The sequence below is a fragment of the Balearica regulorum genome, chromosome 7 (genome assembly GCF_011004875.1).
Source record: "Balearica regulorum gibbericeps isolate bBalReg1 chromosome 7, bBalReg1.pri, whole genome shotgun sequence".
Lineage (NCBI taxonomy): Eukaryota > Metazoa > Chordata > Aves > Gruiformes > Gruidae > Balearica > Balearica regulorum.
Genome location: NC_046190.1, coordinates 4,353,851 through 4,379,662, shown reverse-complemented (window position 1 = coordinate 4,379,662; position 25,812 = coordinate 4,353,851). Strand labels below are relative to the sequence as shown.

The following is a 25,812-nucleotide window of genomic DNA, read 5'->3' as shown; positions in this document are numbered from 1 at the left end:
CATTAAATAAGGGTAATTTAGGATGAGAGTTTGTGACTTGTCTTCAGAAAGACTATACATACCTTGATTTTTATAAGCTTGCAAAGAAATTGGATTCATGAAGCAACCATAAGATGAATGAAAAGGCCAGAAATCAGTCAGCAACAGTCTGCTGTAGAAAGAGAAAAAATTCTCAGGTTCTGAGCAGTCTTGGCCTAGTAAATCTGCAACCAGAAAGTGCGTTGGACAAGATTAGAGCTCAAATTGATCACCAGAAACCAGAGAAATATCCTCAGTAATAGAGGATCAAAGTCAGTAGACCAGACCACAGAATTTTACATGCATGTAATTCTTGCTTATTACACAAATAAAAAATGGAGGGGAAATAGTTTCAAAGCTGTCTTCAAAACAGTTTGCACAAAAGAGAGTCTGGGAACACAGGCTGAGAGATAAAAATATGCTACTGCAGGAAAATCCAAACCACAATACCAGGGCATAAACTACAGTACGGCTTACAAGCCACGTGAACTAGTCTAGCTAGACTTGGCATTAGTGAGGGCACAGGAGGAGCAGTGAGTCACAGAACAGCAAGGGCTCTAGAAAACAGGGAACCTCTCAGGGAAGAGTTAGAATTTGAACTGGAGAAGGAGCAATGACTGAAACAGGAACGATTACAAACCTTAGGAAAATAACCTGTTCTCTGTGGCCTGACGGACGCTATAAATGCGCAGCCAGAGAGCCAGATGGAGAACGCGATAGGAGGCTTGCCAACAGTAAGGCCAGGGAAGCACTAAACCAAGGACTGGAGTCTTCTGCCCTGCAGCCCTTTCAGGCAGTGACATAGCTGTAACTGGGCAGGGGAACAGATCTGATCACGTCCTTCGTCCTTGCCAGCCCAATTACTCTACAAAAGTGCACTTTTTGGATGCTAAGGATTTTTTGGTGTTTACCTTTTGGTCTCTGAAAGGACTCCAGCAAATGCTGTTTACATTGTGGTTTCCTTCAGTTATTTCACTCCTTTCCATTCAGATTACATAAGCGCAACTTTCAGAAATGCCAAACTTCCTAGGCAACACCCTTCTGCATTTTCCTTATTCCTAAGACAGTCACAGTGACACATTGCCCCTTGCAACAATGAGGCCTTTCCAAACCGAAATCAGTCTTACTTCATCCACAGCTGATGACTACTCATTTTGCCTCACCCAAAACAAGGTAAACAGTTCTGTGACCCTAACCAGCAGACTGGTTCACTTCCATAAACTAAGTTGCCATTAAAATAGCAAGGGATTATTTACCACTTCCAATTACAAACATGTGACTGCATTCAACCCCTACACTTGGCAAAGGGAACATTCTGCATTAACGGTGATTAATCAGGGTTTAGTCTCAGCTAAAATCAGCTCAATTAAGAAATATGAAAAAACAACCTAGTACAAGAATAGCAGCAAACTCCACAACTTCATAGAGAATACTAGATTGGCAGCATCCAAAGGCATGGAAGTGCAGAAGCACTCACCCTGTAAAAAAGCACAGCAGAAGCTTCCATATAGAGACTGACAGAAATGCATAGACTACACAGGCTGCACTCGCTGTGGCTCTGGACAGAAGCAACTGCAAGTTTCTGTGAAGCTTGCTATTTTTGAATACACTGTGTATTGTAGTTGCACATTAACATTTTTTTTAATGCAAGGCATGTTTGAATATAAACATCCAGATTATAGGAAGTTTTATAACAGTAAAAACAGATCTATATGCTTAGATCTATTTTACAAGATTGCAAAGCCAAATACTGAGACCAGGCTTGAAAACAGCATCTCTTGTCATACAATCAAAATATTTTACATACAGAACACAGCTCGATGCTTGTCAAGTTCACCAGCATAACACCCAGTTTGTCAAACCTTCAGCGTTTGAAGTTTTTTCTAGTTACAAATGAAAAACAGAAATTCATCCATAATAACAAGTACTTCCACCCCAAAGGCATCTCGCCAAGGGGCAGAAATGCCAAATGTGATGTTTTGGAGAGTCATATGAGAGTGCAAGACCACCCTTACTAAAATGATATATAAATTACACTTTAAACTTTGGCCAAGACTTTCAACAATTAACAGATTTCTACAGATACCTTCCCTCAAACATTCTGACTTAACTGTTCAGTAGGTACATGACTAGCTGAACAGACTCTCACCACTTTATTTCCAAGTATTCCAAAACTGGAAACTCTTTAAAAATCATTCTTTATCTTCTTCAGAGCCATTATAATTTAAAGCCATAGCTATGTTTTAAGAGCTAAGTCCTCTTAGATAAAAGGAATGAGAGATGCTTGCTTCAAGAGCAGGCCTTCATTACACAAATTTCAATGCACCGCCTTGGGTCAGTCAGCAGATATACTTTAAAAGCCTGTTGTTCAGAAAGACAGAATGGTCTTATGAATTATTTCAATGCACTCTCTGATTTCATCCTCCTTAATCACAAGCGGTGGAGCCAGGCGAATGATATCACCATGAGTAAGTTTGGCAAGAAGTCCGTTATCGCGAAGCCGCAAACACACCTTCCAGGCATCATAGTCTACAATTAAAGGAAAAAGAAGACACTTACACTACAGCAGAGAAAGCGGCACAATTGCAGCACATGGTACGTGGGGCCAGATTATAAACTGTTTGCCATCTGGCAGCGAAAAGATGAAGTGTGTTCACAAATGAAGCGGGCACTTCTGAGCATCTGAGCAACTCCCTCGAATTTGCAGTGAACATGCAAGACTGCTGCAAAACTGCAATTTACCTGAAGGGACTCACAAGTTTGCCTCCAGTACACCGAGTTTTGCCCCTTCACAGCTGAGCACTTGTCTAGACGTAGCAATAAATTTAAAACAGGGAACCATGCGAAGAGGAGGTAAGAGAAGATCTGAATAGGACTTCAGACACGGTTACATTTATGCTTGGGTTTCAGTGCATCATGTGTACGTCTTAAGAAATTACACCACCTCCCTGCAGCACTTTGTCATTTAGCATATTCTTGACAAAAATAATTGTCTGCTCTGGCTTCTAAGCAGTTTTATGATATAATTCAAGGTGTTAATCCCTAGAAACTTGTTCTCAGTCACCAGCTTTTTCCATTCTTGCGTCCTCCTGTAATTACTGTACTCTTCTAACTATCCTGGAACAACCAACCTTGGCCAATGCTTCCATAATCTGACAGAAACTAGCCTTGCAGATGTGGCCAGTTTTCTTCAGGCAAGGAGACAAAAGGTATTTGTTGGGAGCTAGATTCACCATCAGGTTTGAACATTATCAAATCATAAAATAATTCAAATAATTAAAAACCATTGTTCAGACTGAATAAAAAACCCCCTATTTTTAATAGCACAAAATAATTGAATAAGTTTTCAGTAGGTACTACAGTACTGTAGCCAAGATCTGAACCCAAACACGATGCCTATAAGCCATTCCCCATAATCCATTAAGATACTTTCAATTTAAATTTAAAATTTTTTTTCATGCTATGCTTGTGCAGTTGATTATATTTTCTTACCTTTGGTTTCCCGAATTACAATTGCATTTAACAGTCCTTTTCCTCTTACAGCAGTTACAATATCAGATGGTGTCTTCATGAGCTCATTTCTTAGTATGTTACCCATTATTTCTGCATTTTTAGCCAAGTCTTCCTCTTCAATTACCTAAAGGGAAGTCAAATCTACAGTCAACAGAAGGGCACTGCATTTGGTTTAGGTACCATGCTGGAGACTAATGACATTAAAATTGCCGAGATACAGAAGCTGTTGCATCCAAAGTGTCACTGCAAAGGCTGCACATCCAAGCAGATTAGTATTAAGCCTTTATTCATTCATGTTTACAAGAAACAATAATCTCTTTGAAATTTTATTCTAACTTAACTGCTTTTCATTTGCCATTATTTACAAGTAATCAGTAAACCTCTGAAGACTCCACCTGTCCAGGTCAGCATATTGGGTAATGATGAGGCTTTCTGAGTGACTTGGATTAAATGTGGTCAGTTATGCAGTCACAGAATAATTAAAATATGGGCTCTGGACAAGACATTTTACTAGCTTCTGTTTGAGCTCCAGTAGCATATACGTTCTATCAAGCTCACGGAGCAGTAGCCTCTGCAATACTGTATAGTAAAATAAGCCAATTTTAAAATGTCTTCGTGAAATCAGTGCAACTATTTTACCAAATTCACATAAGTGCCTTGAAACTTCTCCTAGATAAATTTTGTCATTTAAGACATTAAGACCACAAAATACATAGAAATTAGGACACATTTCCAGTAAAGACTTTAGAATTTGTGCTGTGATGTCTGCGAACAGTTAATCACTACCAATTTTCCACTCTTAAAGCTAGCTTTCTACTTGTAGCATAACGAATTGTATCATTTATGTAAGCAAAAATCATGTCAGCGTGACACCCTTTTTTCTTTGGAATCCAAATCTCTATCACAAGACACAAACCTCCAGTGCTGCTATTGCAACACGGCAAGCTAATGGATTTCCTCCATACGTAGATCCATGTTCACCAGGCTTAATGGTCAGCATAATTTCATCATCACAGAGTACTGCTGAGACCTAAAATGGGAAGGTCAGCCAATTCATTTACATATATATATATATATAAAAAAAAAACGGTAAACTTAAATCTCTCTGAAGCAAATTTTTCCTTGGGGCTCAGGAAAGGATAATTTTCAGCCTAGGGTGATAAATTACATTTATATTCCCAGCTCTGTACAGAGGACAGCATATCTGACAATCACGTAACAGCTTAATCTCTTAAATACACTTAGCTGTACTGGCAACATATAACATCTAACTACAGTGGATGGGCATTTCTCCAAACTGAATATTATTTCAAGAGTTTAAGCCTCAATGTTCTGTTCAACAACTCAGAAATAGCTTCAATAGGCCAAAATAGATCAAGGTAGGTTTAACTTCCAGCCTAATCAGCAGGAATTTAAATCACTCCAAAGAGGATAAAATCAGTCATGCGGCATGCCCAACAACTGAAATAATGCCACTTGTTCAAAAATAACTTTATATGTTTCAATACACATTAATATTTTTTCCCTTTACAAAATTCATCTAGAAATTCATCACAGCAGGACTGTGATAAACTATTCTCCAGAGAGAGTACAAAAGACTAACCAGTAATCCCAGAACGAACGGCTAACCACTGGGCACTTATTTTCCTGATAGGATAATATCAAATTGAAGAAAACAGAGATATACCAAATTTATTCAATTAATTGACAAGGGTCAAAACACCTAAAAATCACCAGCCAAAGACGATGGTATCTAATAACTTGCCACCTTAACAAGTCAAGTATTAGCACAGAAAGTTCAGGATACTATATAGCCATTTCAGCTATAAATGTAACATTATGGATTCTGTTATTTTCTTATGTGTCTCTCACAGGTTGGACTATCTGCATCCTAAATCACAGTTGATCTTGTAAACACCCACTTCCAAGCACAACAAATATCACAGTTGTTTGCCTTCCAACTAGTAGACTTTCAGTGTTAATTACTTCAAAATCATTATTCAACAAATAGATATTTCTTTGTTACTCACAGGATATAAGCCACCAGAAAGGGCCTTTCCAAGAAGAATTAGATCAGGTCTCACATTTTCATGGTCAACAGCTAACATTTTCCCTGTTCTGGCTAAACCAGTCTGTATTTCATCAGCAATAAATAGAACCTTTACAAAGACAAAAAGAAGAAAAATTCAGATGTAACAGAGAATGACTTTCACTCCCATTCCTACAATTCAAACAATATAGCAGAGTTGCACACAGTTGCACACAGTTAGTGAAAGACCTTCCAGCTGCATTACACTAAGTACACAAAGGTACTTCCTTTACTCCTCTAAACCTCCTGGAGACTTACATATTCTATGAAATGTGAAAATACTAACAACTGAACATACTGTACTCTCTCCCCAACATCTTTAGTGTATTCTTCTCTACGTAAGGCATAGTCTACAGAGAGTTGGACACTGTCCAATCAAAATCTATTGGGGATATAACAATGAGTGGGATTTCCAAAAAGTTAGGATTTGTCTATCTTTACTCCCCATGCATCGTTCACACGCTGACCTTTGGAAGCTTCTGAAAAATGCCATTTTAGCAACTTTGCAAGTCTTGTAGTCTGATGTCTAAATGTCTAAACAACTCTGAGAACCTAAATCCAAGATTTTGACCTTGTTTTCCTAAGGTGCACTACTGTCACGTACTACTAGTTGTAAAGTAGCTCTGAGATAAGTACCACAGCAATAATGAAGACAACTTTATTAATTATATGTCAATAGAAGGAATTGCAAATTAAGAATCAGAATGCTATTGGAACAGGGACCACTGATTTTTAAATCAGACAGGCAACACCAAGGGAACAAAAAGCTGTAAATCTGCAGAGCTTTTTTTTGTTGTTTTCCTTACACTTACAAAGGACGTGGCCTGGGCCTGTGGGAGAGGCTGACAAAATTGGGCCAGGAGTAAGAAAGAACAGCAGCCTGCTGGTGAGAAGTAGCAGTACCCAAAGACAACTGAAGGATATGGAAATACACACAAACACGTCTTCCCACCCTTCCAGTGAAACTGAATGCAAGTCTAATTCAGTGTGTCTCCACTAGCAGAGAACAGAAATTACAGATCTAACATTCTATTTTCAAAATTAAACATTTCTTAGTAGAATTCAGACAGGACATAATATTCAGAACAGGAGTCAGGAATGAGGTATGAAAGGGAATATGAGAAAATGCAGAACGAAAGAACAACACTGTAAGACCTCTGCTCTTCAGAGGTCTTCAAAGAACACTCATAAGCATATGACCATTTTCCTCAGTGTTTCATTCTGTGACCCATTACTAACTCTTGGTAGCATTTATGCACTCCAGCAACAAGGTCCCTTGATAGCCACGGTGGAACCACTGCAGTAATTAGCTCTGACCCCAGAAACTTGTAATGGGAAAAGAAATTAAAAGTTAAATTAATTTAAAATAAATGCAGTTTCAAGAACATTAATTAGAAATTTAAATCAGTGACAGCAGTAAGAAACAAGGAAAAACGTGCACTGCTAAGAAGTACTACCTGGTAAGGTACTGCCAGGAAATACAAGAAGTATCCCTACAAGAAGTATCCCTACCCTATTCCACTGAAATAAAAGGCAACTATTAAATAGTGTATGAAGTCCTGTATCTTGCATATGAGGATGGCCTTACAAGATATGCCAGTAAACACAGTGTGTAATGTTTAAGCCACCTTGTTATAGCAAAATTCCTTACTTTGTGTTTGGTGCAGAGGTCCCGCACTCCTGTGAGATAACCTTTGTCAGGAACAACCACACCTGCTTCACCTTGGATTGGTTCAACCATGAAAGCTGCTACGTTGGGATCTTGAAGGGCCCGCTGTAAAAATGGACATATGGATAGGAAAGACAAAAAGAAAACACTTTTACTCAGGTCAAATCTAGAAAATATGGAGATGAATACATGTAGCAGAACCAAGCTTTAACCCTGGTATTCTACCTCAAATCATAGTAACAGTATTTCATGTCAGGCAGCTATCCCTGAATGTCATTTCAGTTCCAACACGGAAGCCTATGTCACTATTTGCCTCAAAAAATCAGCTGGTGTTCTTGCTCAGGAAATTACAAACCTTAAAAATTGCAAACTCAGACAAACAGATTATTAGATCAATTCAGAAATTACCTCAGAAATACACTCAGTTTTGCATTACCCTATACAAGACAAACAATTGCTCAATGCTTCCCAGTACACTTCAAACAGAAGAGAATGGAGCCTCTCCAGAACCATTTTGTCACCTTAAAGCAAAGTCCACAGCTACATTCTTGCACCATCAAGTTTAAAAGGTTTAGAAGTCCACAAGACTCAAGAGATATGATTCCCAGCACGAATTCACTACAGCTTTTCTCAGTATTGCCCCATAAACAGAATGTATTCAGTTATCAGTCTGATGGACATGGATTTCAGTTTCAGGTCTCCAGGGTGCATTCAAAGCCTTGATAAAGTTGGCAGAAAGCTACTAAATACTTACAGGGCTTTCACAACGGGCAGCCTGCTGTAGGTTCAAACCCAAGTAAGTTTTTCACAGAATCCCAGACTGGTTTGGGTTGGGAGGGACCCTAAAGCCCATCTAGTTCCAACCCCCTGCCACGGGCAGGGACACCCTCCACTAGCCCAGGTTGCCCAAAGCCCCATCCAACCTGGCCTTGGACACTTCCAGGGATGGGGCAGCCACAGCTTCTCTGGGCAACCTGTTCCAGTGCCTCACCACCCTCACAGGGAAGAATTTCTTCCTAATATCTTACCTAAATCTCCCCTCCTTCAGCTTAATACCATTCGCCCTTGTCCTATCACTCCATGCCCTTGTCCTGTCACTCCATGCCCCTGCAGCACACTGCAACTATAATACACCACGAGATCTTTGTTTCCCCTCACCAAACTCCTAGGAGGCAAACATCTCTGTTCTATAAACCCTCCAATGTCCACAGCCAACTCACGTGTGCTAAGCAGACCCAACAGACACAGGGGACTAACCAGCTTGTCACTCGTGGAGACCATGTACCCAGATGATGGAAAAGTGGCAATGCCAATGTTCCTAGTGCTTCAGGACTATCTGTGTTTTGCTGGAACCCTCTTGCCTCCCAGGTCTCAAGTCCATCAAGCACCATCGACCCTTTAATATCCAAGCTCACATTATGAGGGTGGGAAATTTGAGACTAATCAAGGTCAACCCTCGCCAACAGCTTGACAGGATGCATCTCAGAAAACCCAGGGAAATGCAGAACCACTAGTGGTGCAACAGCTTAACCAAAACACCCTCCTAGCACGGTTTTAAGGATGCACAGCATTTCTGAGAAAAGTAGGTAAAAATACTATTTTCAGAATCCCAATCTTGACTTTAGAATGCATGCTACTGATCTGAATTCCATTATGGTTTATCTGCTCTTCTTCTTTTGTACCTTGAACATCTTAGTGACGTGGGAAATGAAATAGATTGTATGGTTTTCTTTTTATATCCTAAAGCAAAACTGAAAATCAAAACCAAAGCAGAATTTACACACATTTCCTAATTAAGAAATATATGTTATAATTACATGTAAGTCTAGATACATACATCTTCACATCAAAGCACATATTTCAAAGGATAAACTTTTGATTTTCCTGCCTTGCTATTTACTAAAGAGCCACTGCAAAATTATTTCTTACAAAAGAACAAAAATTGTCAAATACCTCAAGAGCTGGTAAGTCATTGTATGGGATCACTTCAAAACCGGGCATAAAAGGTCCAAATCCGTCATAGCTGGATGGGTCAGTAGAACTAGAGATAGCAGACATGGTTCTGCCCCAGAAGTTGCCAGCTACAAAAAAAAAAAAAAAAAAAAATCAGGAGGAGAGGGAATATTGTTACAAAACTGACTAAGAGCCAGAACAGTTTATAGGACGTCACACTTTCCATTCAGTAATGCACTTTAAGAGTCGTGTAACATTAGAATATTGGCTTGCTTCTGCTGATTATCTAACAGAACATTAACATCCTCATGCAAATTTTACACTGATGCTATAAATGCATTGTGTTGCTATATCAAAAGCAAATATAAAAAATGAAAGAACATTATACTACAAGACCTGGCAAGTATACAAAATAATTTCCATAAGCTTTGTTAGTAGACTGAAAAATTGAAAATAACTCAGGAAAATAACATCTTTTTAAGGAAGATATACAGCTTTTACATAAATATTACTCATTAAACGCAGGGGGAAAAAAGCAAACACCACCCAGAATTTAGGTCCTAACAATAAAGCTGCCAGTAAGACTAAATGAAAAAATATATTTTTGTGTACTTCAAAGTTCCAGGAGAACCCATTTATATTTGTAAAAATATTGTGACATTGCACTATTTCATATCAAAACATCAGTTAAAATGTCTAAGAATCAACTATCATCAGGACTATGATATATTCATTTTAATATTTCAGTTAAGTCAACATACTCTCAGCTAATCGATAATAAGGTGCTTAATAAGACTAAGGAAGATTAAGGGTTCAACACCTTCACAGCATTACAAGCTTTTTCTTTCCCCCACCAATTTCTTTGTGTAACTGTGATCCTAGGGGTAGAGGATGTTCTCAATCTCCAGGAAATCCTGAAGTCAGTTCTTACTGACATAGCCAGCTCTAGGCATCCCTTCTTTCTGATCGCCAATGTAAATAGCATTACACTGCTCACCATAGCAATGTCTCCTAGCAGAACAATCCCTGCCACGCTTTGCTGAGTCACACGCACAAGGTCACATTAGTACAATCCTCTGTATCCTGAAACAAAGCCCTGAAGACTGAATGACACGAAGCAGAGCAGTCTATCTGCTGATGGCAGGCTGTCTCCACCTCAGCACTCCAGACTCCATATTGGCTTGCTGTCAAGCACAGAATCTACATCAAGTTCTCTGGATTGATGTTTAAAGCCCTCTTTTGTTCTGACCCTAGCTACTCAAGAGAGCTTTTTTCTGCCAGAATTCTGGCTTCCGATAAGAAAAGGATTATTATTTTGTCCAACTACTTAGCATATAATTAAATTTGTGGTTACAGAGATAGGATCATAATAACGGAGAGCATATCCAGTTTATCAAAATGAGAAAGCACTTACTAAAAGTTAATTGACTTAAGAGCGAAACAAAACATATATGGAAGAGGAGGAGGGAGAAATGTATTTGTTCAAAGAATTCCCAGAAGAAGAAGACGAAAAAAAATCTAATCTAATTGGGCCTAGAAACCATAATGCAATATTCAGCTATGAATTTCAATTTTTAAATCATAGAATTGTTTAGGTTGGAAAAGACCTTTAAGATCATCAAGTCCAACCATTACCCCAGCACTGCCAAGCCCACCACTAACCCATGTCCCCAAGCACCACATCTACACGTCTTTTAAATCCCTCCAGGGATGGGGACTCCACCACTTCCCTGGGCAGCCTGTTCCAGTGCCGGCCAACCTTTTCAGTGAAGACATTTTCCTAATATCCAATCTAAACCTCTCCTGGCACAACTTGAGGCCATTTCCTCTTGTCCTATCACTTGTTACTTGGGGGAAGAGACCGACCCCCACCTGGCTACAGTCTCCTTTCAGGCAGTTGTAGAGTGACAAGGTCTCCCCTCAGCCTCCTTTTCTCCAGACTCAATGCTGTCTAACCACAGTTTATGGTTCAGCTACTATATGTACCAAAAGTCAAAAATAGTATTTGCAGCTGCAGCAATTAAAAAAAAAAAAAAAGTCAGTATTTAAATAGTAAGCTTTATTCTGGAAGGTTTTATAAAACTACAGAACCATTGACCAACATTAGAATTGAAAAAAACACTCCATCTATAACCAAAGAATACCAGATGTAAGTTATTTGAATTAGACATAATTTTATTATTATATTTTTTAGCAAAGTACAGTTGTCTCTTCAGGGGCAAGTAACTTCTCCATGTTACAGAGCCAAGCAGAGCAGGCCGATGAAGGAAGTATACCACATATATAATCAGGACTTTCCAGGGGCCCGTATTTACTTTAGCAATATTGCTTTTACTTTCATTATATGATCGAGACTGCAATATGGCTTTACTGGGTTAATGCCAACTTCTGGAAGACCTTAAGAATGCAGAACCACTGGTAGGGACTGCCTAAGAGGGAAGCAGGCTTAACCCCAATGTCGAATCTATGAGAGGGGTGGCAGCAATCGCCTCATTGCCTCTCGATGCATACACCTCCGCAAGGGAGAGGATCTGAAATTGATTTGTCATAGGAATGATATTCATATCTCTTGCTTCTACAATCACTTCTGTTAAGATCACATGCGCTTCTTAAAGGACATTACATTTTAAAAAAACACTTATAATTCATTGTAACTATTTAAGGTTAAAAATCAACTAGTCAGAAGCATACACAGAATATTTTGTCAACAGAATATATTTAAGACTGAACTTCACAATTTAGAAGGTGGCACTTACAGAACCTTAAGATCCTACAAAGACTTGTAGCCACAACAGCGGTTTTTAACAGAACTACCAACTGCAGATATGCGAGAACAACGTAAGCTGTTAAAAGGTTGAAATTGTAGATTACGCTATTAAAATGTCAAAGGTTACAGACCTTCGACAGACTTGCTTCAGTGGAAGAAAAAAATATTAAGAATACTGCAAAGTAATCACTACAGCTATAGCAGGAAAGAGCACTACAGCCAGCGTCCAGAGCTCTCTTCCTCCTTAATACCTCAACTCTTAACACGCATTTAACGTACCTGCAAAAATAATTTTTGCTTTGTATTTTGGAATTCCTTTCACAGTGTATGCCCACTTCCGAGCCAATTTACAGGCAGTTTCACCAGCTTCCACTCCTAAGGCATAAAGCAATAGCATTGTCACACTTGTACATAAGGCAGGCCATTGATGCAGTATCAAATGTTACAAAAGCATTGAATCTCACAGGCAATAAATAAAATGGAAATAAAATAATATTTTTACCTGTGTTCATTGGAAGAACTTTGTTATAATTGAACATTTTGGTGACAAACTCCTCATATTCACCAAGTACATCATTGTAGAATGCTCTGGATGTAAGGGTCAGTTTTTCAGACTGAGATTTCATAGCGTTCACGATCTTTGGGTGACAGTGGCCTTGATTAACAGCACTGTAAGCACTCAGAAAGTCAAAATACTTTCTACCTTCAACGTCCCACACATAAACACCTAGAAAAGTAAAGACATTGTAAATACACAAAATATAAAAGAAAACTTGAGAAAATACTAAATGGTATAAGCTAAGAGTTACAGTGCAACCTAGTCAAATATAAACTGTATTCTCGCTATTCCTTAGGGCATGCCGGAAAGGCACTCTAACTGGAAAATAATCAATTGACAAGGAGAGTATGAGTAACAAACTAGCAGAAGACAAGTAAGTGCCAATGATGAATCAAGAAAAGAAGCATTTCCCATATAAAACTGCCGTTCCACTAAGATAGTAAGTAATATGAGAACAGTAGTTCCCTCCAAGTCCCTGTTTTTAGCCCTAAAAAGACGATAGAGGAGAATACTTTTGCAATTAAGAATAAGAATTGGAGGTCATAAAAAACCAACAAAAAAAACAGAACCCAAACAGTCTCAAAACTTAGAAACTGACAGCTCTGAGCTGTCAAAACATGTACTGATAAAAAAAAAAACAAACCACTAGTGAATCTTTGTGCTGATAGTATTTCAATGTAAACTCATAAAATTTAGCCTGCTGAGCAGGAAAGCCCCTTAAACATAGTTAAAGACCAGAGTAAATTTATATTAATCAGCAATACAGGACCAGTACACAGGACCCCTTAAAAAAGGGTCCAGTGCACCTTCTCATGTTCACACTAACATTGAAACTCTCCACACAAGGTAACAGAAGAAACAGAGTTGCTTGAAACTTTCTTGCTGAGTTATTCTGAATTATGAAGATTATCAGAACTTAGACCTCTATTTAAATAAATCATTTTAGGGAGACTACAATTTTATCGAAAAGCCTTATGCATAATGGTTGTGTTTGCTCTCTAACCACTAATCAGATGTCTTTATTTCATCAATTATCTCAATCTCCCTCTCAGAATACCCCAAACGTTGATTAGGTCAAAATCATTATGCCATGATCCCATCCCACTTACGCACACACATCCCATCTACACCACTCAGGGAAACCGAAATAAATTACCTTTTCCTTTTTCCAGAGCAACAGGTAGCGGGTGATAATTGTGGGCACCATATTTAGCCTCACGCTCAAAGATGAAATCAGAAGATGGAGGTCCTTGAATGGTTTTTTTAGTAGCAACTGAGGTAGCAGAACTCAGCGAAGCATGAACACCTCGACAGAGAACAACGATGTTCTGAGAGCGGGTTAGCTTGGAAAACATTATTGGCTTCAGGTATGCTGTTATAGATCTGGGGAAAAAAAATAAAGTTAATAATTAGCACTAAGAGTACTTCAGAAGAAATGTATGACGTGATTGAAGTGGTTTTACTGCCAGGATTACAGGTTTCTCAATTCTTTTGCAACTCAATCAAGAAAGCTTATAAAGGAATGCAGTACAAACTTCAAATACGTATTTTTTCTATTTTAATATACACTCACAGTCACAGAAAGAAAATTAAAATGTGTGCCTCTCCAAGTCTATGAACTAGTCATATATTTTTTTCTATGTGCTCCTTTTTCATTGTGCCTTAAATTGTGACTAGAATTATTAATATAAACTGCAATAAGAAAAGTTTATCAAACTTCCTGTGCTATTGAAATGCCTTTCGTCTAACAAAGATTTCTGTAAGACAAATCTTGTCACAAACTCAGAAAGTAAACAATGTAATACTGGAAAGAAGCACCTGACCAAAATAATATTTAGCTGATAATATTATCAAATTTGATAAATGATAGATTAGTTTTAACTGAGATCAGTTTTAAGAAGCAAAATTTGTGACCTTTTTATATAAATTGCATTCTTGATATTAAAACATTGCCAGCTACATGTAAAGCACTTACTGTTAGTAGCATTTTAAGACCTTCAAAAGTAGATGGAAAGTAACAGTATGTCAGACATTAACGATCATTATAGCACCCTGTATTTTCTTAGTAAAACTCAACGATTCCCCTTGCATACAGAACCATGTAGTGTTAACATCTAGGGATAATCTGAGGGTAGAATTTCATGTGACAAATGCACTTGAATTTCCACCCTGTGTCTTCACCTCAGTCAATGTAAATATATGTAATAGTCCCAGAGAAGGGAAACTGAGTCAGCTTTTTAAAAGCAGCTGAAGCAGGCCTTCCTGACAGCACCAAGTACTGGGGACAGCAGAGAGCCACCCAGGAAACAATGATCGCTTTAGCAAGACCAAGAGTTCTCAAAGCTCAAGCTTCTCGTCTTGCAGAACATCACGCTTATAAACTGGTAAAAGGTACTAGCCCAAAAGGAAGATCACAGATTACAATAAGTACTCCAATTATCAAATGCAGCCTCCATAGCAAACTGAAGAGCTAAGTAATTCTGACACTGCTGCACTACCTAACAAAACAACCATACAGTAAAACTTAACCAAAATATACTTATTAAATATCAACAGGAGAATGCAGGGATGGTTTACAGAAGGGCGTTGTTTTTTCAGGCTGCTTGCAGAGACAGAAATATTAAGTCATAGATTTATTCTAAATTTATTTTGGAAGAGGTCTGCACACTGGATGTGTCTCCTTAAACAGAGAGGCATTTCTTTCCACAGAGTCCTCAGCTATCACATTGCTGCTCCTCACTTCTAAGCATCTACTGAAACCAGCTAGGCCATCCAAGTCTTTCGGAGGAGTCAATAGTCTCCATTCCACCAAGAGATGATGGACAGCTTCTCAGCTCTGGGCATTTTACCAGATATCAATGCCATTAAATATTAGCTATTTGTGTTAATACTTTTCAAGGCTGTTATTCAAAGATTTTTCAAATAAAAAAAGACAAATACTTCTCTGTGCAAGAAAAAATTTTGACAGAAACTCAACTCAGCTGCACCCCTCAAAATTACAACTTGCTTAACTCCTAAAATTTAATTGGTCTGTGACATCCTGGCCCCTGGCACACCTCCATGGCAGAGCAGCTAATTCTATCACAAGCTTCTGTAGTTTTGGAGATTTTCCAGACATTCCTGAAATGAAAGCCATAAAGAAATGAAACTCTCATCTGCCCTGTATCAGATCACTACCTTTCTGCGTGAAAAATTACAAACCACCAATCTGAGGTTCTTCTTTTACTTCTTTCAGGCTGGAAAATCTTCCATCAGAAATTTTTAAAAGGGCTTTGCCCTTCATGAGGAGAAATGCCCTGTAAACTATGCTAGTGCAGCCACATCATTTTAGCCGAGGTGTGATAGATTACATGGAGTAAGGCTGAATGAAGCTGAGAATTATGAATGCATCTGGAGTTAAAAGATGAAGAAAAAATTGGTTTTGATGATCAGCAAGACAAGATGAACATAAATTTCAGAAAAGAGGAGGGGCATAATAAGGAAAGAAAAAAGAAAAATAAAAAAAATTAAAAAATAATAAAAAAGAAAAAAACCCAAACATTACTAACTGTGAGGAACTGAGAAATAATCATGCCCTGCAGCACGCAGTACCAGAATCAGAAGCCAGGGCATTTTACCGAGTGGAAAAGGTCTTGCATCAGAACAGAAAAGCTGCTGAAAGCACAGCTGTAAAACATAGTTGAACAACTTTGGTCAACTGTTGAGCAAGAATATCCAGACAAAAGCACTGTGCCTGCAGACCTCACAGGTAAATTCAATGGTTGTGTGTCCCCAATCCATGGCATACACTGACATACGCTCCGAGGTAAATGGCATATATTACCAAATACATGAAAAACAGTCAGATTCACGTTGATACAGCATAGAAGAATCTGCGCCACACTGCAGCCTTTACCAACTGAACACAGAGAGGGTTAACGTTCAAGAGGACAAGCTATAGCAGGAGGGATATCAGTCCGCACACGCCAAACCACCTTTTCAGAGTAGCACCGCATGAGAAACAGCTCAGGACCTAGACTAGCAGACGAGGAAGGGCAAGAAACCCAGCGGTGAAATACCAGCCCCCCTCCATCCCCCGGCCAAGGCCAAGGCCGCTGCAAAGGCAAAGACGGTATCACCGCCACGGACGGCAGCAGGGCTGACAACAGGCACAGAGGAGAAAGGCGACTCTGGCGGCTTGGCCTGCTCGCCCCTCGGGGAGAGGCTGTCACATCCCCGGCTCCCCGCACACCGAGAGCGCCTGGGGCGGGCAGGCGGCGGCCCGGCCCCGGCCCCGCATGCGGGTCTGGCCCTCTCTGCGGCCAGGCGCTCCCGGCCCCGCCGCGGCGCCCTGCCCCGGGAGCCAGCCGCCGTGGGGCAGCCCGACCCCTCCCGTTGCCTTGGCGATGGGGCCTGCTCCGGCCTCGCCCGCACAGCCGGCCTCGCCCGCACAGCCGTTGGCCCGCTGCCGCTGCGGGCCGGAACCGGGACAAGGCGACCCCGCGGTGCCACGGGAGGCAGGAATTGCCCCCGCGGGCGGGGCCGGCCCGGGCCGCCCCCGCCGCGCTGTACCTGCTGCTGCTGCTGCTGCTGCTGCTGCTTCCCGGCCCGGAGCCCGCGGCGAAGAGGCGGTGGCGGACAGCGGCAACTGTCACCGCTCCTCGCTCCGCGGCACGCCACGCCCCTGTCCGACTGACGTCCCGCCACCGCCGCCGCCGATTGGCCACTGCCGTAGATTGACTGCCTCCACCCCCCGTGCCCCCACTCCCCGCGCGACGGCAGCGACCCTCCCGTCCGCGACCGCCTCCCATTGGTCGAGCCGCTCCCGATTGCCGAGTACACCCTCGCGCTCAGCCAATCAGAATAGGACGCCGCCACACCCGCGCGCCAGGGTCCCACCCAGACGGTTGTTCGCTCTTTCCCCTCAGAGCTGTGTCCCGCCGCTCCCGTCCGTCCCGCAGCCTCAGCCTTTCCCTCAGGCCCGGGGCGTCCCGCTCGCCTCTACTGAATTGGGCCTCGAGGGCAACTTTTTGCAGCTATAGAAAACCTCCCCTCGGCAGGCTGAAGTCTCTGGCTCTGCGGGCCGAGCCGAGTGCCCTCCCGTCGCGTGTCACCGCCCAACCGGCTCCTCTGTAGTGCCGGTCGGCCCTTGGCCGCGCTTGCCCCCCTCTGGGAAGCTGCTGCACAAAAGAGCGAGCACGGAAAAATTTTGATAGGGATTGGTAAGAAATTAATGGAAGGTTTGTCGGATGATTGTGGCTGGTGGTGACAGCTGCTCTTTGTCCTGTGGCCTGCCCGTGTGGTTAGTGGGATCTGCATGTCCTTACTCCCCCAGTATTTTACAAAAAGTGCTACTGTGAGGATAGTAGAAGCTAGTCCTTTCTCTTCACAAGAGCTGTGCATAAGCTTAATCCTTATCTCTTTATACCTGATAGTCTCCAGCTTACAAAAACTAATAGTCAGGGATTCACTATGTTTGCTAATGAATTCCTTGTGTAACTCCTGTGCCAACTGTTTGCAGCCTACATGTAGAATGCGCCAACTTCCTGCACAGTTCCTCCAGCGTGGTACCATGCCAGGAACAGGGTGCTGGTTGCCAGTAGCATGGCATTGATGGAGCCCCAGTCTTCACACCCTGCTGCCTTGGGAGGGAGGGAGGGAGGTGTGTGGGGAGGGAGGTCTGCTGCGGGGGACCAGCATGCTCTTACAGGGAGCTTTGAGCTGGAAGCCAGCAGGTGAGCAGGGGCAGGCTGTAACTAGTCAGCACAACCCTGACCTTTCCCCAGGCTAAATTACCCTTGGACAGCATTTTGTAACCAGAAAATCTGGATGTTTACAAGGAACTGTGAGGTATGTTTGATACATACGTGCTAGTTTTACTCCAAAAGAAAAACACTGAGAATACTTCATTTTTTATCTTACGCACCTCACAAGGGGGGAAAGAAACCCCAAAAACCTCAGTCTTAGCAGCCATGACTTCTGGGTGCCTCTTGCTTTTTGTTCATAAATTGTCCTGACACTTTTATCAATGCTGGAAAAGAGATTATTTTTTCCATAAAGAAGACACAGTATCCTAGGTTGACAGTACAGAGAATTTTGCATATCTTCCCAGCACTAAAGCAACCCTACATTTAGAAATATTCCTGAATCTTGTCATATCTTCTAACCAAATTGCCCAAACCTTGGATGTCAGGGAGTAGTATTGCTTATGCATTTGGAAAACAATGCCCTCAGAGAAAATTTTCCCAGTGTGCAGTCAGCTTGATGCAGCGAGGGTTGGGAGTAGAGCAGATGATACCGTGCTCTTTATAAATACACATACAGTAAGGCTCAATTTGCTAATATGTCTCTTACTAGCCTAATTCTGCCAACAAATAGTGCCCTACGACTGCTGCCAGAGCTGAATACATAAAGCACCAAAAGGTTGTGCCTTAGGTGTTAATTGCAAAACACATTTCACAGTCATATCTGTTGAACAACTATTTGGTTGTACTGTGAAAAGATTCTTAAGTCCGGAAGCATTTATTACCTAGGAGCTATTGAAACCCCCTTATTTCTAGTTAAAGGTATGATTTTATTTTTGTGTGAAATGCCTAAGGCTGAAAATAAGCAATGGCCCATCTGTTTTGAGTATTATATTTGTTCCCAGTTCATTTCTGTAAGGAAAAAATGCATGATTCTGTTTGTCATACATGCACATGTATTAGATAGCCTAGTAACAGGGCCAGGATTTGCAACCATGAGACTGATGGGATTTTCCTGAGTAAGAAATGCAGGTTTAAGCCTCAAGAGCAGCCTTTTACCTGCCTTTAAAAGCCATTTTTCTCGAGGACACTTCCAATTACTTTAGATTCACCCAGCCATACATTTTTCAGAGGAAGCAAAAAAAATGTAGAAATGACAGAACTTGTCCAAAGGATTAAATAGCACATATCATATGAGGAAAATGCACATCTGAAAAATTAAAGAATGCAAACTAAAGGCAAGGAAGATCCATTGCTGAAGTGCTGAATCTCGGCTACAGGCTCTGCCGCACAGAGCGAGAGCCGTACTGCCCTGAGAGGTGATTTCAGAAGCCAGGCATCCAGCCGCACTACCAGAGAAACAGCCATCGTGTACCCGAGTAAACACTGCAGATTCCTGTCTGAAACGCAGAGTTCCAAAACCAACCAAACAAATAACCCTCAAGCAAGAAAGGGCTTGCTTTCTTTTGGATTCTGCCAGGCCTGAAAGAAGAAGAAAAAAGGTTTATGTGCTCAAACACAGACATAGTATGGAATGTATAGATACTAGATGTAAATGTATTTTTAAAGCTGGTGCAGACTGTTTCTGAGATTAAAAAATTACTAGTATGAAATAACTCAACTGGAATGTAGTTATTCAACGCGCGAGAGAGACTTCAAACCCCTACTTAATGTAAGCTTGATCACAATTTTATATGGGATCAATGTAGTCCTGTTGTGGCTCACTTTCTTTCCTCCTCCTTTTTTGGCACTTATAATCAAGACACAGAAAATATCTGCTTTTCTTCTTTAAATGCTATCAAGTTGGAATTTATATTGTTCACGTTGTACACAGTGGCAGCTATTACTGTAGATCTTGAAGCAGTTGCTCTCAGCTAGATGCAGTATTTCCTGTGATTTAAAAAAGGAAAACAGAAGCTTAATGTGTACTATTTAGTTACCTGTAGATACCTAAAAGACTCCACATGACAGTAACCAAAACATGAAAAGTAGAAGACATGAAATTTTCACATTTTACAGTAATTTGCCCTGCAGAAAAGAAAATCTTGACCTACTTGAAGAAAGAGGGTTATTATATTCATTCTGCTTACCCTGAAAATACAGTGTGACATGTAAGTAAACCATAAAGTTATAAGAAGGAACAAGTTAAGTCATGCCGGTTGTTAGGAGTAATTCTGCAGCTCTGTCTCTGGCAGAAATGCTCATTGAAGTCGTCGGGAATTAGGCATGTGAAGAGACTGAGGAATTGCATCCCAGTTACTGTGGTTATTTAGAGGCAGAGCCAATACAAAGGAATTACAGTCTTGGCCTCCTGAGTCCATATGGCTGCAGAAGCTCCGTGTGCTCCTGGGATTAACAAGCTGCTGGTGGGAGCTGCTGAAGGTCATGTTGCAGTGGCAGGGCTACAGTTTCCTTTCTGGAGTTTAACACTGCCTCCGGTCTGCTGCAGTAGTGTCCAAAGTGCCTCAATAGCCGATGTTTAAGCACACAGCACCAGTGTTCAATTCTTCGATGGCATGGTAGCTTCTTACTCAGCTCAGAGGAAGAGTTCCTCACCTCACAGCGAGAGCCAGACCAGTCAGCAGGTTGGATATGGAGTTTATCCAAGTCACGAGGCTCAAGGTGCAAGTTCATAAGTAGCTAAACCCAATAGAAGTCTACAGTGCTGGCAGAAAGGCAGTCCAACCCCTCTTCCTGTCTCTATGAAAGCCACAAGGGTCGTCTTCACCCTTTCTCCTCTCGTTGAAACTGTGCTGCCACTCAGCAAAAAAAATCACACTTCCCTGAGCCAAAGGCAGAGTTTAAAGCAAGCCTAGTGGTTAGCATATTGCTCTGGAGAACTCCACCGACAGTCCCAGTCTGACAGCTGTCCGGGTACTTCATAGAGAACAGCTTTCTGAGAAGAGAGTGATGGTGTCATGTACTCTACAGGCCAACCTTGAAGATGTTAGTGTCCTCTCTGATCAAGGATTGACAAAATAACAGTACATAGTGATGGGACTCTTGTAATGTGAATGTGGGGACACAGGCCGTGTTAACATTTCTTAGTTGCCTGCTGTTGGAAAGCATCTGGTGTAATACCAAACCTACACTGGGGTAAGACTTTCTGTGGCAGATGTTTCCTATTTGAAAACATATGTCTGGAAAAGACCCAAGAAGACGACGAAGGTGCTGTATTGCTGTGGTGATAAGATACCAATAGACAGATGGGTGATTTCAGGAATTTTCTACTTATACACTTTGATCTTTCATCAATGAGAATTGAAGTTCATGCTGATTTTTGATAGTGCCTTATGTAGAAAAATTGCTTCCATGGCCCATGTTTGTGTTATTCTGGTTATTTACTGACAGCAGAATTCTACATTAAGACATTTCTTGAGAAGAAACTTTTGTCTTCTTGAGTTTCTTCTTGAGAAGAAACTTTAGTCTTTCCTGCAGCACAGCTAGAATATTTTACAATGCTGTGTGTCACAACGTAGGAGCAACAAATTGTAATACATGCAAAGCACATCTGCCTCTCAAGTTCAGTTAGAGATTTCTTTCTTAGTTCTTATCTTTGAAGATAGTTTGGCAAAGCATAGCACGACCCCCTCAAAATAGTGCTGTTTTATTGGATGGATGTTAGTTAACCCAGCTTAAAGCACCACAAACAACCCTTAGAGCTGATATTCCTATTGCAAGATAAACCTTGTGATATAGTTAATACTTATCTTCCCCGATTTGTATGTTGGCTTATTGTACAAAGATTTCAATGATACTGTTTGTTAGATGACAGTGTGGATAACTGAATTATAGAATCAAAATAGTTTAAGTTATTGTCTTCTGTTAAGCATTGTTTCCATGTTTGAACTTACCTTTGGTTATTTTCCTTTGCAGCATATCAATGCCTACATCCAGAGCCTTCCACAAATGTGTATGAGACACCTAGATTTAAAGGTAAATGATAAGCTCTTCTATTTCTTCAACTTGTAGTTAATTAAAGGAAAGAGCCTTTCTACGTACATTTCTGGTGAGCATCACATTCCTTGGGCATCACACTACCAAGAAGGCACATATTGGAAAGAGCTTGAGAAAAATAACTCAGATTTACCAGGACAGATGAGAAGAGCTGTGTATCTTCAGCTCGCTAGGGACTAGTTTTAGATTTTTCTCCAGTTCTGACAGGCAACTCTGACAGTAGCGTACCTGCCATTGCAGCAGCAAGACGATACAAGTGTGAGATCCATGAGAGCAGCAAGTGGGCAGGAGTCTAAGAATCCATAGGACCCTGATAAATGGCATTTCCTAGCATAAACATCAGAAGTGGTAAAATAAAATCCAAAGAAAATTGGAGTGAGACTAAGTCAGTTTGAATTTCAGGCTTTCAAGTGCCTCATACGTGAGCTTGCTTCTTCCTTGTACAAATGTATTTTGATACGGATCCTGCAGACCTTCTGCTTCCTAACTTCCATTCTTCATTCTTGGATTTTATCAGGACAGTGATTTCTGGAAAAGACAACTCCTTTACCTGCTCTCCAGACTTTCAAAATCTGACCCAGATGGCAACTATACCTGTCATGAGAGCACACAGAAAATGAACATAAATACATCTAACCGTGTAATAAGTATAAATACCTTGTCAATTTGGTTAATCTCAGGACTGAGCACTGAACATCTGGATACACTTTATCTCGGGAGCTGGGAAACTCTTCTCAAAATTGTACAGCGGCACATCCCCGCTGGCCTTGCTGTTGAAGTGTTTGAGATTGCCGCAACAAAGATTGCTAATCTTGCTAAATGGTGAGCACTCATCCGCTCAGGGCTACTATGGTCTGAAACTGAAGAACTTACATAATGCCTCCGCCAAGTCAGACTTTAACTTGGCATCATTGCAGTGAAAGATTAGCGAAGTAACCTCTTGCATCATCTACCACTTGTCATTACCTCGGGATTACATGCTGTCAGCTCCTGAACTTCCCCATTCAGGACTTTAAACCAACCTTAGATTTTCTAGAATACCAGATAATTCAGAAAATTACAGGGTTTCTTGATACATTGTAGGACAAAAGACTTTGCTTTCAAAACCATTGTTTTAAAACAATTTCTTTTATAATTATTGTTTTCAAAAATCACACAGCTTGAGATATCAGAAATATGGAGACCATACTGGCAAAAGGAAGTAAGATCTTCAGAAAGCAGAAAGATCTTGACAGAAATTGCCTATTCCTAAACTACCATATTGCTGTTCCTTATTCGAGACAAATAAACTGGTAAAGCATTTAATCCATTCTTTGGTCTCTGCATCTCATTGATCATTTCTTCAAACTAATGCTCTTCTGTAGCAGTTTCAGGGAAATGCAGCGTTTTTTGAATTCACTGATACCCATGACTTTCAGTGGAATTCAGTGGAAGGGACTGAATGATAAGAAAAGCCGTCAGTCTGACAGCTACCCACAAACACTAAACAAGAGGTGTCAGCACAGGTATTGGATGTTGGGACATCATCATAGAACTGACCTAACCTGAGAGGACAAGGTTTCAACTCAGCTGACTCTCTATTTGTTACATCAGGTGCTTAAAGATCCACAGATACAAAACCTGACATCTTTTAAGGTTCCCATTTTGCGAAGTCTATGTATCTCTGTATATTCTATCCTTTTTTAAAAAAATGAATTTTTAAGGCTTCTTTCTTTGAACAATAGCAGTAAAATAACTTCCATGATCAAAGCTACCATAACAAATCAGCATGTGTAGAAAGGAGTAAAATATTTTATTTGTATTGGTCTTTTACATAAATCTGTTATCTTTGAAAGTATTTCAGCATGTCAGAGGCTGCTTGGTGGCAAAGCCTGAATCTTGAATACTACTGAAATCCCTCTGCAGTGCTATGACATGCCTAAGTCCCATGGAATCCCACATTTTTAATTACATTTTTCATGTGGCATTACATGGAACATAGAAAATTAGATGAGCAACTTGAGAAACAAGCTAGTTTGGGAACTCTTCAGGGTTTGAATGGGAAAATCTAAGAGAAATTGAGTTTCATGTTTGTGCCATGGTAGTAAGCAAAGGTAGTGTTGCTACAGGCTACATGAATCACAGGAAGGACAAACAGCTCCTGTGAATAAAACGGCAAAGATGCCTACTTAGAGGCTAAAGCAAACCTGTAACATGCAGCTTATAAATTAGTTGCAAGCATCATTATCTTCCCAGAAACTTTTACTGAGTACACCACCAGAAATAGGGCCCAGAACATGAGTTTTCCGTGTCAAGAAAGTGCCATAAAGATCTGCTCAAGGTGACTTCAGCCGATACAGGGTCATACTGGAAAACAAAAGATCTGTTCAGGTCTAGTGATGCAAGAACCCTATTATCAATTTTTCCTCAGGAGGCTCTCGCCCACCAAATATTTTGCTAGACGTCTAGTCTGCCTGTGAGTTGTAAAGCTGCTGAAAATCAGACTTTGATCTCATTCGTGACCAGTATATGGGACCGAAGCAACGCTTCTCAATCATTCCAGAGTCATCTGACCACTTAGTGGGCTGATGAGGCATTTAATAGATCAGCTGTTAGATTTTGTGAGGCCTTTGATAAACAAATGGGTACCTTGACTTTCATTGCTTTTCTGAACATGCTAAGGCACTGGCAGATTGCCAAAGACAGTATCTGCCATGTTGTATGAAATAAGGTGAGCAATAAAAAGGATCTAGCTGTTGAACTGAGCATACCAAGACCGGGTTTGCACATACCTGTTGTTGTAATATGACGTAGGATTAGATATCCACATCTTTAAAAGGGACTTGATCTGCTTCATGTAAGTCTTACAGAAAAACTGCTCGTTGGGATCGAGGAATTTTGCAACGCCTGTTACATTCCCTACAGCAGATCTTCCCAGTTGACACCTTCAGTAGTGAGAGCAAGGAGTGAGTTCAGTCCAGTGACAGCTGTCTGGAGCCCACCAACAAAGAGAACAGGCACAGCAAACCCCAGTGTCCGCATCTCCTGCCACTCCACACAACATGGGTGAGTCTTTGTGGGTGTGGATGGCCCAGAGGACATCTGCCAGAAGACACTGCTATGTACCTCTCAACATAAATACAACCTGCGCTGCCATCAGGAGGTGGGACTTACATGTTCCACACTGACAAGAAAAATCAGTGGTCATGTTTCTTCTGAAAGAACTGTTCTGCCAGAAGCAGGGAGCAGTAGAAGGCCTCTCAGTTCTCTGTCTGCCTGCTCCTTGACTTCAGCCATCCCTGCCTCTCTCTAAATGGTCCTACTTGATCTCAGGAAGGAAGAAGTCTGCAGGTGGAAACCAAGGGATTCTATCATCAGGTCAGGAACCTGTGTGTAGATAGCACATAGCTTACTACAGATGTTCTAGGAAACGATGGGGGTATGGGGAGGGAGGAAAGGAATAGACTCTAGTTTAATTTTCCAGTCATGCATTACACAACAAATCATGTTCATTTTCTTCATGAAAAATGCTTGGTCACTGACATTTCAATGAATATGTTTTTATCTTCTGTTCCTCATTGTATT

At 40.9% G+C, this 25,812-nt stretch overlaps 2 protein-coding genes across 6 annotated transcripts in view; both read right to left on the bottom strand.

Annotated features, from left to right (window-relative positions):
- FAM53B (family with sequence similarity 53 member B) overlaps nt 1-25,812 on the bottom strand; it is a 527,638-nt gene that overhangs the window by 348,594 nt on the left and 153,232 nt on the right. The gene's annotated exons all lie outside the window — the stretch shown is intronic.
- OAT (ornithine aminotransferase) lies at nt 1,641-17,269 on the bottom strand. 2 transcript variants are annotated; one of them, XM_075757667.1, is made up of 10 exons: nt 17,120-17,269; nt 13,725-13,951; nt 12,512-12,736; nt 12,289-12,384; nt 9,243-9,370; nt 7,272-7,394; nt 5,562-5,690; nt 4,448-4,561; nt 3,511-3,655; nt 1,641-2,547 (listed from the first exon to the last, which is right to left on the bottom strand). In XM_075757667.1, exons 2-10 carry the CDS (start codon nt 13,921-13,923, stop codon nt 2,387-2,389), a joined length of 1,320 nt encoding a protein of 439 aa, XP_075613782.1. In that variant the 5' UTR covers nt 13,924-13,951; nt 17,120-17,269; the 3' UTR covers nt 1,641-2,386. The 2 variants fall into 2 exon arrangements, with proteins under 2 accessions (XP_075613782.1, XP_075613783.1); XM_075757668.1 differs by having other exon boundaries at nt 13,725-13,954; nt 17,132-17,218.

Bases quoted from the DNA above. Each gene is read 5' to 3' on its own strand.
- OAT (XM_075757667.1), bottom strand. From the start codon at position 13,923: ATGTTTTCCAAGCTAACCCGCTCTCAGAACATCGTTGTTCTCTGTCGA. The intron at 9,371-12,288 runs GTACGTTAAATG...TTTTTTTTGTAG, and splicing joins AGCAAAAATTATTTTTGCAG to CTGGCAACTTCTGGGGCAGA. The intron at 3,656-4,447 runs GTTTGTGTCTTG...ACTTCCCTTTAG, and splicing joins TTGCAATAGCAGCACTGGAG to GTAATTGAAGAGGAAGACTT.